The 12,448-nt window shown below is 36.9% G+C and overlaps 1 protein-coding gene across 6 annotated transcripts in view; it reads left to right on the top strand.

The window, feature by feature from the left end:
- Positions 1 to 12,448, top strand: part of LOC134375542 (zinc finger protein OZF-like) — a 92,485-nt gene that overhangs the window by 21,549 nt on the left and 58,488 nt on the right. For 5 of the 6 annotated variants that reach the window (XM_063094076.1, XM_063094078.1, XM_063094074.1 and 2 more), the window contains 3 exons: positions 7,518 to 7,644; positions 7,901 to 7,993; positions 10,548 to 12,367. In XM_063094076.1, coding sequence (XP_062950146.1) covers positions 7,518 to 7,644; positions 7,901 to 7,993; positions 10,548 to 12,079 — 1,752 coding nt within the window. In that variant the 3' untranslated portion in view covers positions 12,080 to 12,367. Of the gene's footprint in view, positions 1 to 7,517; positions 7,645 to 7,900; positions 7,994 to 10,547; positions 12,368 to 12,448 lie in introns of those variants that run through there. The other variant, XM_063094080.1, reaches the window with a different exon arrangement.

Genomic DNA, 12,448 nt, shown 5'->3' with positions numbered 1-12,448 from the left:
CTGCACCATTTTGCAGTCCCACCAACAATGTATGACAGTTCCTTTTTCTCCGCAACCTCGCCAGCATTTATAGTTCAGAGTCTTTTGGATTTTAGCCATCCTAACTGGGGTGAGATGGTATCTCAGTGTAGTTTTGATTTGCATTTCCCGAATGCTGAGTGATGATGAGCATTTTGTCATATGTCTGTTGGCCATTTGTATATCTTCCTTAGAGAAATGCCTACTTAGCTCTTTTGACCACTTTTTAATTGGGTTGCTTGTTTTTTCTTGTAAAGGTGTTTGAGTTCCTTGTATATTCTGGATAGTAATCCTTTGTTAGATATATATTTTGCAAATATTTTCTTCCACTCTGTTGTTTGTCTTTTAACTCTGTTAATTGTTTCTTTTGCTATGCAGAAGCTTTTTAGTTTGATATAATCCCATTTGTTTATTATTCCTTTGGTTGCCTGTGCTTTTGGGGTCATATTCATGAAGTCTGTGTCCAGCCCTACTTCCTGAAGTGTTTCTCCTATGTTTTCTTGAAGAAGTTTTATTGTTTCAGGGTGTGTATTTAATTCTTTAACCCATTTTGAGTTGACTTTAGTGTATGGTGACAGGTATGGGTCTAGTTTAATTCTCCTGCATATTGATAACCAGTTCTCCCAGCACCATTTGCTAAAGAGTCAGTCTCTTCCCCAGTGTGTAGGCTTGGTGCCTTTGTCAAAGATCAGATGGCTGTAGGTGTGTGGGTTGATTTCTGGATTCTCTATTTTATTCCATTGATCAGTGTGTCTGTTTTTAAGCCAGTACCATACTGTTTTGGTTATTATAGCTTTGTAATGTAGTTTAAAGTCAGGTAGTGTTATGCCTCCAGCTTTATTTTCTTTGCTCAGTGTTGCTTTGGCTATGCGTGGTGTTTTGTTATTCCATATCAATATCTGGATAGTTATTTCCATTTCTGACAAAAATGTCATTGGAATTTTGATGGGGATTGCGTTGAATTTGTATATCACTTTGGGTAGTATGGACATTTTCACTATGTTGATTCATCCAATCCAAGAGCATGGGATATCTTTCCATGTTCTTGTGTCCTCTCTAATTTCTCTCAGCAGTGGTTTGTAGTTCTTGTTATAGAGTTTTTTCACATCCTTGGTTAACTCAATTCCTAAATATTTTATTTTTTTGGTGACTATTGTAAATGGGCAAGCTTTCTTGATTTCCCTCTCTGCATATTCACTATTGGAGAATAGAAATGCTACTGATTTTTGTGTGTTGATTTTGTATCCTGCTACTGTGCTGAAATCATTTGTCAACTTCAAGAGTTTTTTTGTAGAGGCTTTAGGCTGTTCGATATATAGGATCATGTCATCTGCAAACAGGGACAGTTTGACTTCATCTTTTCCAATCTGGATGCCCTTTATTTCCTTCTCTTCTCTGATTGCTCTGGCTAGTACTTCCAACGCTATGTTGAATAGGAGTGGTGAGAGTGGGCATCCTTGTCTAGTTCCTGTTCTTAAAGGAAAAGCTTTCAGCTTCTCCCGATTCAAGATGATATTGGCAGTGGGTTTATCATATATGGCTTTAGTTATGTTGAGATACTTTCCATCTATACTTAACTTATAGAAGATCTTTGTCATGAATGAATGTTGGATTTTATCAAATGCTTTTTCAGCATCTATAGAGATGATCATATGGCCTTTGTGTTTGAGTTTATTAATATGCTGTATCACATTTATTGATTTGCATATGTTGAACAAACTTTGCATCCCTGGGATGAATCCCACTTGATCATGGTGAGTAATTTTACATATGAGTTGTTGTATTCTGTTTGCTAGCATTTTAGTGAGGATTTTTGCATCTATATTCATCAAGGATATCGGCCTGTAGTTTTCTTTTTTGGTTATATCATTACGTGGTTTTGGTATCAGGATGATGTTTGCTTCATAGAATGAGTCTGGGAGATTTGCGTCTGTTTCAGTCTTTTGGAATAGTTTGTAGAGAATCAGTGTAAATTCCTCTTTGAATTTTGGTAAAATTCTGCTGTGAATCCATCTGGTCCTGGGCTTTTCTTTGTTGGGAGCCTTCTGATAACAGCTTCAATCTCCTTTATTGTTATTGGTCTGTTCAGATTTTCTACATCTTCATGGCTCAGTTTCAGGAGCTTGTGTGTGTCCAGAAATTTATTCATTTCCTCCAGATTTTCAAATTTGTTGGTGTATTGTTGTTTATAGTAGTCTCGAATGATTCCTTGTATTTCAGATGAATCAGTTGTAATATCACCTTTTTCATTTCTAATTTTTCTTATTTGAATCTTCTTTTTTTTGTTAGCCATGCTAATGGTTTGTCAATCTTATTTATCTTTTCAAAAAACCAACTTTTTGATTCATTGATCTTTGGTATTGTTTTTTTGGGTTTCAATTTCATTAAGTTCTGCTCTGATCTTAATGCTTTCTTTCCACATGCTAACTTGAGGTTTGGATTGTTCTTGTTTTTCTAGTTCTTTAAGGTGAAGTGTTAGGTAGTTCACTTGCCATCTTTCCATTCTTCTGAGGTTTTCCCCTTAATACTGCTTTTGCATTATCCCACAGGTTTTGGTATGATGTATCATTATTTTCATTAGTTTCAATAAATTTTTTGATTTCCTGCTTGATTTCTTCTTGGACCCATATGTCATTAAGTAGAAGGCTGTTTAATTTCTATGTGTTTGTATAGTTTCTAGAATTTCGTTTCTTATTGATTTCTAATTTTAATCCACTGTGGTCTGAGAAAATACATGTTATAATTCCAATTTTTTTGAATTTTTTGAGACTTGATTTGTGACCTAATATGTGATCTGTCGTGGAGAATGATCCATGTGCTGATGAGAAGAATGAATATTCTGAGGTTGTTGGATGGAATGTTCTGTAGATATCTGCCAAGTCCAGTTGGTCTAGAGTACTGTTTAGATCTTGTGTTTCTCTGCTGATTCTTTGCCTAGATGATCTGTCCAATATTGACAGTGGGATGTTCAGGTCCCCATTATTATGGTATTAGTATCTATTTCCTTCTTCAGGTCTAATAGAGTTTGTTTTATAAATCTGGCTGCTCCAGCATTGGGTGCATATATATTTATATTTGTTATGTGTTCTTGATGGATCGGTTCTTTATCATTATCATCCATCATGCTGGATGTCTCCCTGTTCTGCGTGCACTGGGCCAGGCTTATCTTGGTGCTAGTTTCTGAGGCTTGGAAGTCCAAAGTCCATCTGGTGGTGGCAACAGTGACCCAGGGTTAGTTTCTGAGGCTGGAAAGTCCAAAGTCTATCTGGTGGTGGTGACAGTGACCCAAGGGTCTGTAAAGTGGGAATATGTCCAGCTGGCTGGTTAGCTCAATTGGTTAGAGCATGGTACTTATAACACCAAGGTCCAGAGTTTGATCTAGTTTCACAGGCTGAGAAGTCCAAAGTCCAGGGAACACATCTGGTGAGGGCTTTGTTCTTGTTCGTGACTATTCAGTGACTCATGGTGTCACATGAGAGAAGGTGGAGCAGGAAAGACGGCACTCTCTTCTTTAAGACAAATGGAAGACAGTAGGAAACAGCCCTGAGTAGATGAATTAGCAGTCTCTGTGGCTAGGAAATCCAAAGTCCATCTGGTGGTCTCACATTGCAAGATGGTTTAAGCAGAGAGCAGAGAGAGTGTTATTTTGAAAGTGTTCTCTTTATTTCTGGTAATATATTTCTCTTGAAGTTTCTTTTGGCTAGTATTAATATTTCTACTAAACTTTTCATGATTAGCATTTGTGTAGAATCTTTTCATTTTTTAAAAGTCTGTTCATGTCTTTGTATTCAAAGTGTATCTCAGGCTGGCCACTTAGCTCACTTGGATAGAGCATGATGCTGATAACCCCAAGGTCAAGAGTTCAGATCCCTGTTCCAGCCAGCCCCAAATGAGGCATCCCTGTAGATAGCATATTGTTGGGTCTTATTTTCTATCAAATCTGATAGTCTCTGCCTTAAGTAGAATACTTAGTCTAATTCCATTTAAATGAATTGTTAATAAGATTGGATGTAGGACTGCCATTTTGCTACTTGTTTTCTATTTGTCTCATCTGCCTTTTGGTTTTCCGCATTTCCTTTCCTAATTTATTCTCAGTTAACCACATTTAAAAAAAAATATTTTAGTTTTTTTTCTATTGGCTTTTTAAATCATGTTAAAATGTAACTGATACTGGAAGAGGGCCTGGGGAAGTCTGATAGCCAACCCTAACCCACTCCATCCACTACCAGGTTCTTGAGTGTGCCACAGAAAAGAATTTAAGAGCAGAGTCACAGTAGGAAATGAAACAGATTTTATGTAAGAAATAAGAAATATATACTTCACAGGGAAAGTGTGGCCTACCTCCAGAGACTGAGCATTGGCCACACTGAGTTTAATACAAAAGTAAGAAATACACGCTTTACAAAGTGTTGGCTGGCTGCAGAATCAACAGCAGCCTGCTAAAGGCAAGTTTGACACAAAAATTAAAGTATATGCCCCTCACAGGCAAATTGCAGCCTGGCTCCAGAGAGAGTGACGAGCAGTCCTGCCTTCTTCCTGGATTCTACTTTTATAGGTTGGCTACCTATTTATATTCTGCTATCTAATGAGTATTCAACTAGGGGGATGCTTCCCAGTTATGTAACAGGTTTGTGCTTAGTCAGTCTCCTATAGAGCATACTCATTGGTCAAATTCCAGCATGTGCACCAAATACATTTAGAATATTCTAGGTACTCTCTAGCACCTCCAGTGGGAGGTCATTCAAGGGATAAACTCCTTTTTACTGAGCATGCTTGGTCACTGAGAGTATCTAAGTGTGCCTCCTGAGGTATCAATCTCCGTGTGTTGATACCAAAAGTAGGTGCAACAAGCAACAGTAGCTCAGGTCCCAGAAGAGGGGACTGAGTTCTAGGGGAGTGGTTTGAGATCCAGGGGAGTCGCCTGAAACCTGAACCCAGGGAGGGGGGATTGAGCACTTCCTATCTCATAACTTTTAATTTGGGGAAAAAAAATAACATAAAATTTATTATTTTAACCATTTCTTAACCTTTAAGAAGTGTTAAGTATATTCACACTGTTGTGCAGCAGATATCCAGAACTTTCTTTATCTTGGAAAACTGAAATTCTATACCCATTAAATGACAACTTTCAATTTCTCCCTTCCATCAGCCACTAGCAGCCACCATTCTACTTGGTATTTCCAGAAATCTGACTCATATTGGTGGGACCGTACAGTCTTTTTTATTTTGTGAGTGGCTTATTTCACTTTGTATAATGTTCTAAAGTTACCATGTTATAGCATATGTCAAGATTTCCCTTCTTTTTGAGTCCAAATCATATTCTTTTGATGTATATACCACATTTTGATTATCCATTCATTCATAAATGGATATTTGGGTTGCTTACACCACTTGGATATATGAATAATGCTGCTATGAATACAGGTGTACAATTATCTTTTTCATATCCTGTTATCATTTATTTTGGATATATACATAGAAGTTGGATTGCTGGATCATAAGATAATTCCAGTTTTTTGAGAAGCTGCTGTACTATTTTCCATGGTCTCTGCAGTATTTTACATTCCCCCTAACAGTGTACAATGGTTCCAGTCTCACCAACACTTGTTATTTTCTACTGGTTGTGCAGTGGTATCTCATTTTAGTTTTGTTTTGCATTTCTCTATTGATTAGTGATGTTAAGCATGTTTTCATGTGCCTGTTAGTCATTTGTATATCATCTTTGGAGAAATGTTTATTCAGATCATTTTCCCATTTTTTAGTCAAGTAGCTGGTGTTTTTGCTGAGTTGTAAGAGTTCTTTATGTATTCTGGATGCTAACCTTTTATGACATGATTTGCAATGATTGTATTGTTTGGGTGCCAATGTAAATAGTATTGTGTTTTTCATTTGAAATTCTACTTGGTTCTTGCTGATATACAGGAAAGTGATTGCCTTGTATAATAACCTTGTACTCTGCAGTCGGTATAATTATTAATTCCAGGAGTTTTATTTATTTATTTATTTACTAGGATTTTCTACAAAGATCATCATGTCATCTGCAAATAAAGATAAGTTTATTTTTTTCCCAACCTGTATGCCTTTAATTTCATTTTCTTGTCTTATTTCATTAGCCAGTACTCTTAGTGTGATGTTGAAAGGAGTGGTGAGAGGGTATATCTTTGCACTTTTCCTGATTTTCTGGGAAAGCTTTGAGTTTCTCACCATTAAGTATGATATTAGCTGCAGTTTTTTGTAGATAGCCCTTATCAAGTTGCAGAAATGTCCGTTTATTCCTAGTTTACTGAGAATTTTTATGATGAATGGGTGCTGTATTTTCTCAAATGCTTTTGTGCATCTGTTGATATGATCATGTCATTTTTTTCTTTTTAGCATTTTGATGTGATGGATTACATTAATTGATATTCAAATGTTGACTCACACTTGCCTGCCTGGGATAAATACCACCTGGTTGTGATGCAGAATTCTTCGTGTACATTATTGGATTAGGTTTGCTAATATTCTATTGAGGATTTTTGCATGAGAGATAATGTTTTGTAGTTTTCTGTTCTCGTAGTATGTTTGTCAGTTTTTGGTTTTGAGGTAATGCTGTTCTTGTAGAATGAGTTAGGAAGTGTCTCATCTTCTATTCTCTGAAATAGGTTGTAGGGAATTGGTATAATTTCTTCCTTAAATGTTAGTTGAGTTTCCCAGTAAACACATCTCTGCCAAGTGCTTTCTGTTTTGAAGGTTATTATGTTTTTATTCAATTTTCATAACAGATATAGGCCTATTCTGATTATCTTTTCTTGTGTGTGTTTGGGTAAATTCTGTCTTTCAAGGAATTGGTTCATTTCATCTACATTATCAGATGTGTACACAGAGGGTTGTTCATAGTTTTTAATGTCCACAGGATCTGTAGGGGTGTTCTCTCTTTCATTTCTGATACTAGTAATTTCTTTCCTCATTTTCTTTTAAAGAACCACACATGCTGTGTGTAGTTTCATAAATGTGGTGTGTGTTCTTTGTGCTCTTGCAGCTGGACTTTTGCTGTTGCCTCACCTTCATGAGAATATGTGGTTCATATGAAAGAGCTAAACATCTTTGGTGTTTCAGTGAAGTTCAAACCATGTACAAAATAGAAATATTTTCTCCTTTCTTACACCAGTCTACATTGTACTTTTCTTTAAATTAATTCATCTAACACATTATGTCAGGTATGTATTTACACGTATGTCTTTATACCACACTATAAGCTCCTTGGAGGAACAGACTTTTATTCATACATTTATCACTAGCCATAAGGATGGTTCTCAAACTATAATGTAACCATTTTAATAGCATTTGTAGTAGTTAATAAATTATTACAAGATAGGATATTTCCACTGAGTACAAAGAATCTGCATCTTATATAAGATACATATGACATGTGCTCGTACACACAGAATTGTGCACTCCCAGATTCCTGTTTTGCAACCCAGGGCTGGTGACATCAATTGAGGATAAATATGCCATTACAGGGATTGGTGTCATTTGATGATGTGGCTGTGGACTTCACCTGGGAGGAGTGGCAGGACCTGGATGATGCTCAGAGGGCCTTATACAGGGATGTGATGCTGGAGACCTACAGCAGCCTGGTGTTGTTGGGTGAGTGGAACTCCCCAGTAAGTCCCAGATGTGAGACTTTTTTCTTTTTTAGTATATATGTATATATAGAAACCATTTATAAGGTTTAATGAATTTAGGTAAGATTGCATCTCACTAAGAATGAGTCTTACCTCTTTCTCACAGAAGGTTCGAGTTGGCCCCTTCATTGCAAAGCTCCTGCTGATGAGTTCTTGTCATCCTCCCAGGGATCTGACTTAGCCATTTTAGAAAGTCCTACATTATTTTCCATGAACAGGACACAGCATTACCAAACCTGAGGTGATTTTCAAGTTGGAGCAAGGAGAAGAATCATGGATGGTAGAAGAACCCCCAAGCCAGAGCCTCTCAGGTCAGTCAGCACATACTGGGCAGGGAGGCCGGGAAGAATACATCCCAGAAGGCTGTCAGCAGTGTCCAGCTATTTCTCCCAATGTGTCCCAGGTCCCAGACCAGAGGACAGCCAGTCTGCATGCAGCAAGTTCATGCCTTATCTAATCTCCAAGGAGGGCTCTCACATAAATATCCACACATTTTATTTTTCTGAATTTCTTAAAATTTTACTTGAAATCTAACCCCTACCTTTCTCTTCTTAGACATTTTTCTTTGCTATTCACTTTCTCAGTATTCTCAGTTGTACCCCTTTACTCCATTTTCATGCACATTTTTTTCAGAATGCATCAGTTCATTCTTTGTTGCTTATAACAGAATACCTGAAACTGGGTAAATTATAACAAAACAAAATGTATTTTTCATGGTTCTGGAGATTAAGAACTCCAAGCTCCAGGGGCCATATCTGGTGAGGGCCTTCTTTCTGGTGGAGACTCTCTGCAGAATCCTGAGTCCACATGCCTTCTTCCTCTTATGAAGCCATCTGTCTACTTATGGATAACTCATTGAACCATTAAGCCATTATGCCATTAATGCATTTGTTTGTTCATGAGAGCACAGCCCTCACTATCCATTCACCTCCCCAAAGCCTCACTTTTCAAATACCATACTTGGATTTCCCACCCTCTTAACATAGTTACAATGGAGATCAAGCTTCACTATGAGTTTTGGGGGGACCATCAAAGTATAGCACAGACACTTATTCATGCACTTATTTATTCTTTCAACACATCTTCATCAAGCAGGTATTAAGCACTGGTACTTTTGTAGTTGTAGTTACAATAGCAGTGATCTAAATAATGTTTTGCATTCATTGACTTTACATTCTAATGAGAGAGAAACAAGAAAACAATATACTTCAAGTAGTTGTATAAAAATTACAAGGAATATTTAACCAGAGAGAGAGTGAAAAATGAGATGGAATTTAGAAAGGATGTTCAGAGAAGGCAATTTTAGGATGGTTATTAAGTGTTTACTTTGGCATAGCACCAGTTTAAGTGAACTCTTTCCCATTTTTTAACATATAATATATACATGAATATAAAATATAAATTTGAGAGTGGGCGTCACTATTGGAGATACAGATTTGGAAATCAGTGCCCTAAAGCTGGTATTTAACATCATACTTATAGAGGACATCACCTAGGGAATTGATAGGACAATGAAGAAAGAGGTCCAGGCATGAGACTTTTGGATCACATCAGAAATAATGAAGTTAAGAGGGATCCAGCATAGAAGCATGGAAAGGGCTGGTCCTGGACTTGTGAGGAGAACCAGGAGATTCTGGGTCCCAAGGCCAGTAAATCACGGGTTTCATGTTGGGGGTTCAGACTGCTGTTTGGTAGTGGAGTTCAAAGTTGGAATTTTTCTCTTTTTTCTGTGCAAATCATTCTAAAACAACAGAGAATGAGAAATGAGCAGATGATTCCATTTTCTATGAAACTAGGAGATGGCTGAAACTTCAATGCAAAAAACCAAAGACTTCAGAAGCATTGAATTATGAAGCAGTGGTGTGTGTGCCAGAGACTGGGGGAAGGAAACCTGTCAGTCTTAGAAAGAGCTAGAGAAACATTGCTTGCCTTGGGTTGTAGAACCAAATATTTTAGACCAGCAGGGAGGGGCTGCCCAGGATGGTGTACTGGAGCTTTCTACACTGTAACAGTTTTGAGAAGCAGAAAAAGTCACGTTAAATGAGTAGTTTGGAGGAATTTATCTAGAGTGGGGGAAAGCTTTTTTATTCGAAAAACTTCCAGATACTTATAGCCATTTCCCAGAAAAGAGTTAAAACTATAGAAACATTGTTGCAAAACTCAGAACTTTAGCCATATTCCTGCATATGTGAAAGAAAATTGGCTCACTCTTGCACCTAAAAGTAGCTGATCCAGGGCAACCTTGTCATCTTCAGAGGAGAATAATGAGAAAAAGAACAGCATGAGATACCCACTGATGGTATAAGAATAAATAGAGAAAAAGAACAGGGAAAACAGGTTGCCTGTGATAAACACTTTGTTGTAGACTATGAATAGGCAGTAGGTAAAAAAAATTTACCAAATAACTCTTCATGAATTTTTTTAAAAGTAAATAAAGAAGCAAAGAAAATATGATTTAACATTAGAAAATATATTAATAGAACTTATTACATTAAGTTAGTAGGAAGAAAATCCATATACTTATAAGACTAATACCTATTATTGATTTTTATAAATTCTAATGCCACTAGGATTGGACCAAACCTTTTTACCTTTACATGAGCTTTCATAGATTGGTTATTTTGTTTTCATTTTACGTGTCAACAAAGTTGATGACCTAATTGAAAGGAAGCAAGAAAGTCATGGTATACATTTGTGGCAAGGTGTACACCAACAGTGACACATCAACTGAGGAGAAATTTGAGTTAGGAAAAACATTTTATTTTAGCTCAAACCATATTTCAGATCTGATTATAAATAATGAAAACTATTCAAGAATGAGGTCTGAGGAGTTAAATGTATGTCAGAATGCACTTTATCCTACAGAGCCTGATGAGATGCGTGCTGGAGAGAAACATGATGAACATCATATAACTGGGAAATCATGCAGACATCATGGGCATATTAGTCAACCCAACAAGATTCACACTGGGCAGCAGCCTTTTGAATACAGAGGAGACGAGAAAGCCTTCAACACAGAGACAATATTATTTACACATAAGAAGGTTCATATGGGAGAGACTTTCTGTAAATATGATAAATATGGGAAAACCTGTAATAAGTCAGCTCTCATTGCCCAAGAGATAACTCAGGTAGGGAATAAAACTTTTCAATGTGATGTAAGTGGGGAAATGACCTGTAAAAATTCTAAACTCACTAAACATCAGAAAATAAATACAGAAGAGAAACCCTACAAGTGTACTAAATGTGAGAAGTCTTTCATTGAGGAATCATACCTCACTACACATCAGAGAACACATACAGGGAAGAAGCCCTATCTGTGTAATGACTGTGGAAAAATCTTTCATAAGAAGTCACTCCTTAGCAGACATCAGAGAATTCACACAGGTGAGAAACCACATGAATGTTATATATGTGGAAAAACTTTTCAACAGAAGTCACACCTCACTGTGCATCAGAGAATTCACACAGGTGAGAAACCTTTTGAATGTAGTGAATGTGGAAAAACCTTTCTTCGGAAGGCACACCTCAGCAGGCATCAGAGAATTCACACAGGTGATAAACCATATGAATGTAAAGAATGTGGAAAAACCTTTCACCAGAAATCAGAGCTCAGTGTTCATCAGAGAATTCACACAGGAGGGAGACCCTTTAAATGTAATGAATGTGGAAAACGCTTTTACCAGAAGTCACAGCTCAGTATACATCAGAGAATCCACACAGGTGAGAAGCCCTATGAATGTAATGAATGTAGAAAAACTTTTCACCGTAATTCAGACCTGAGCAGGCATCAGATAATTCACACAGGTGAGAAACCACATGAATGTAAAGAATGTAGAAAAACTTTTCACCGTAATTCAGACCTGAGCAGTCATCAGATAATTCACACAGGTGAGAAACCACATGAATGCAAGGAATGTAGAAAAACTTTCTACAGTAAGTCACAACTCAATGTACATCAGAGAATTCACACATTTGAGAAACTATTTGAATGTATAGAATGTGGAAAATCTTTCTACAGTAAATCAAAACTCAATGTTCATCACAGAACTCACACAGGTGAGAAACCATATGAATGTGAAGAATGTAGGAAAGCTTTCTACAGTAAGTCAAAACTCAATGTACATCAGAGAATTCATACTGGTGAGAAACCCTTTGAATGTAAACAGTGTAGAAAATCTTTTAACCAAAAGTCACACCTGAGAAGCCATCAGAGTACTCACACTGGTGAGAAACCATATGAATGTAAAGATTGTGGAAAAGCTTATACTCAAAAGTCACACCTCAGCAGGCATCAAAGAATTCACAAAAGTGAGAAACCATATAAATGTAAAGACTACAGGAAAATTTTCTGCAGTAAATCAGACCTCACTAAACATCAGAATTCACAGAGATGAGAAAACACATTAATGTAATGACTGTGGGAAAATGTTTACACAGAAGTCAGCCCTCATTGACATGAGAGAATTCATGCATGGGAAGTACCTGTGCAATGAGGATGGAAAAACCTTTTGCCAGAATTCACACCTCAAGAGAAATCACAGAAAACAAAAACCCTATGTATTTCCAACTGTCTCTCAGTATTCAAAGAAGACTAGTTCCTGGATTCCCTGCAGACACCAAAATTTGTGGATGCTCAAGTCCCTTCTGTAAAGTAGTGTAGTATTTGTAGTTACCTATGCAGTTCCTGCCATATGCTTTACATCTTGACTAGATTACTTGTAATACTGAATACTACATAAAAACTATGTAAATAGTTGTTATAC

The sequence above is a fragment of the Cynocephalus volans genome, chromosome 4 (assembly GCF_027409185.1).
Source record: "Cynocephalus volans isolate mCynVol1 chromosome 4, mCynVol1.pri, whole genome shotgun sequence".
Lineage (NCBI taxonomy): Eukaryota > Metazoa > Chordata > Mammalia > Dermoptera > Cynocephalidae > Cynocephalus > Cynocephalus volans.
The sequence above is the reverse complement of the archived record's forward strand: the minus strand, read 5'-3'. Positions and strand labels throughout refer to the sequence as shown.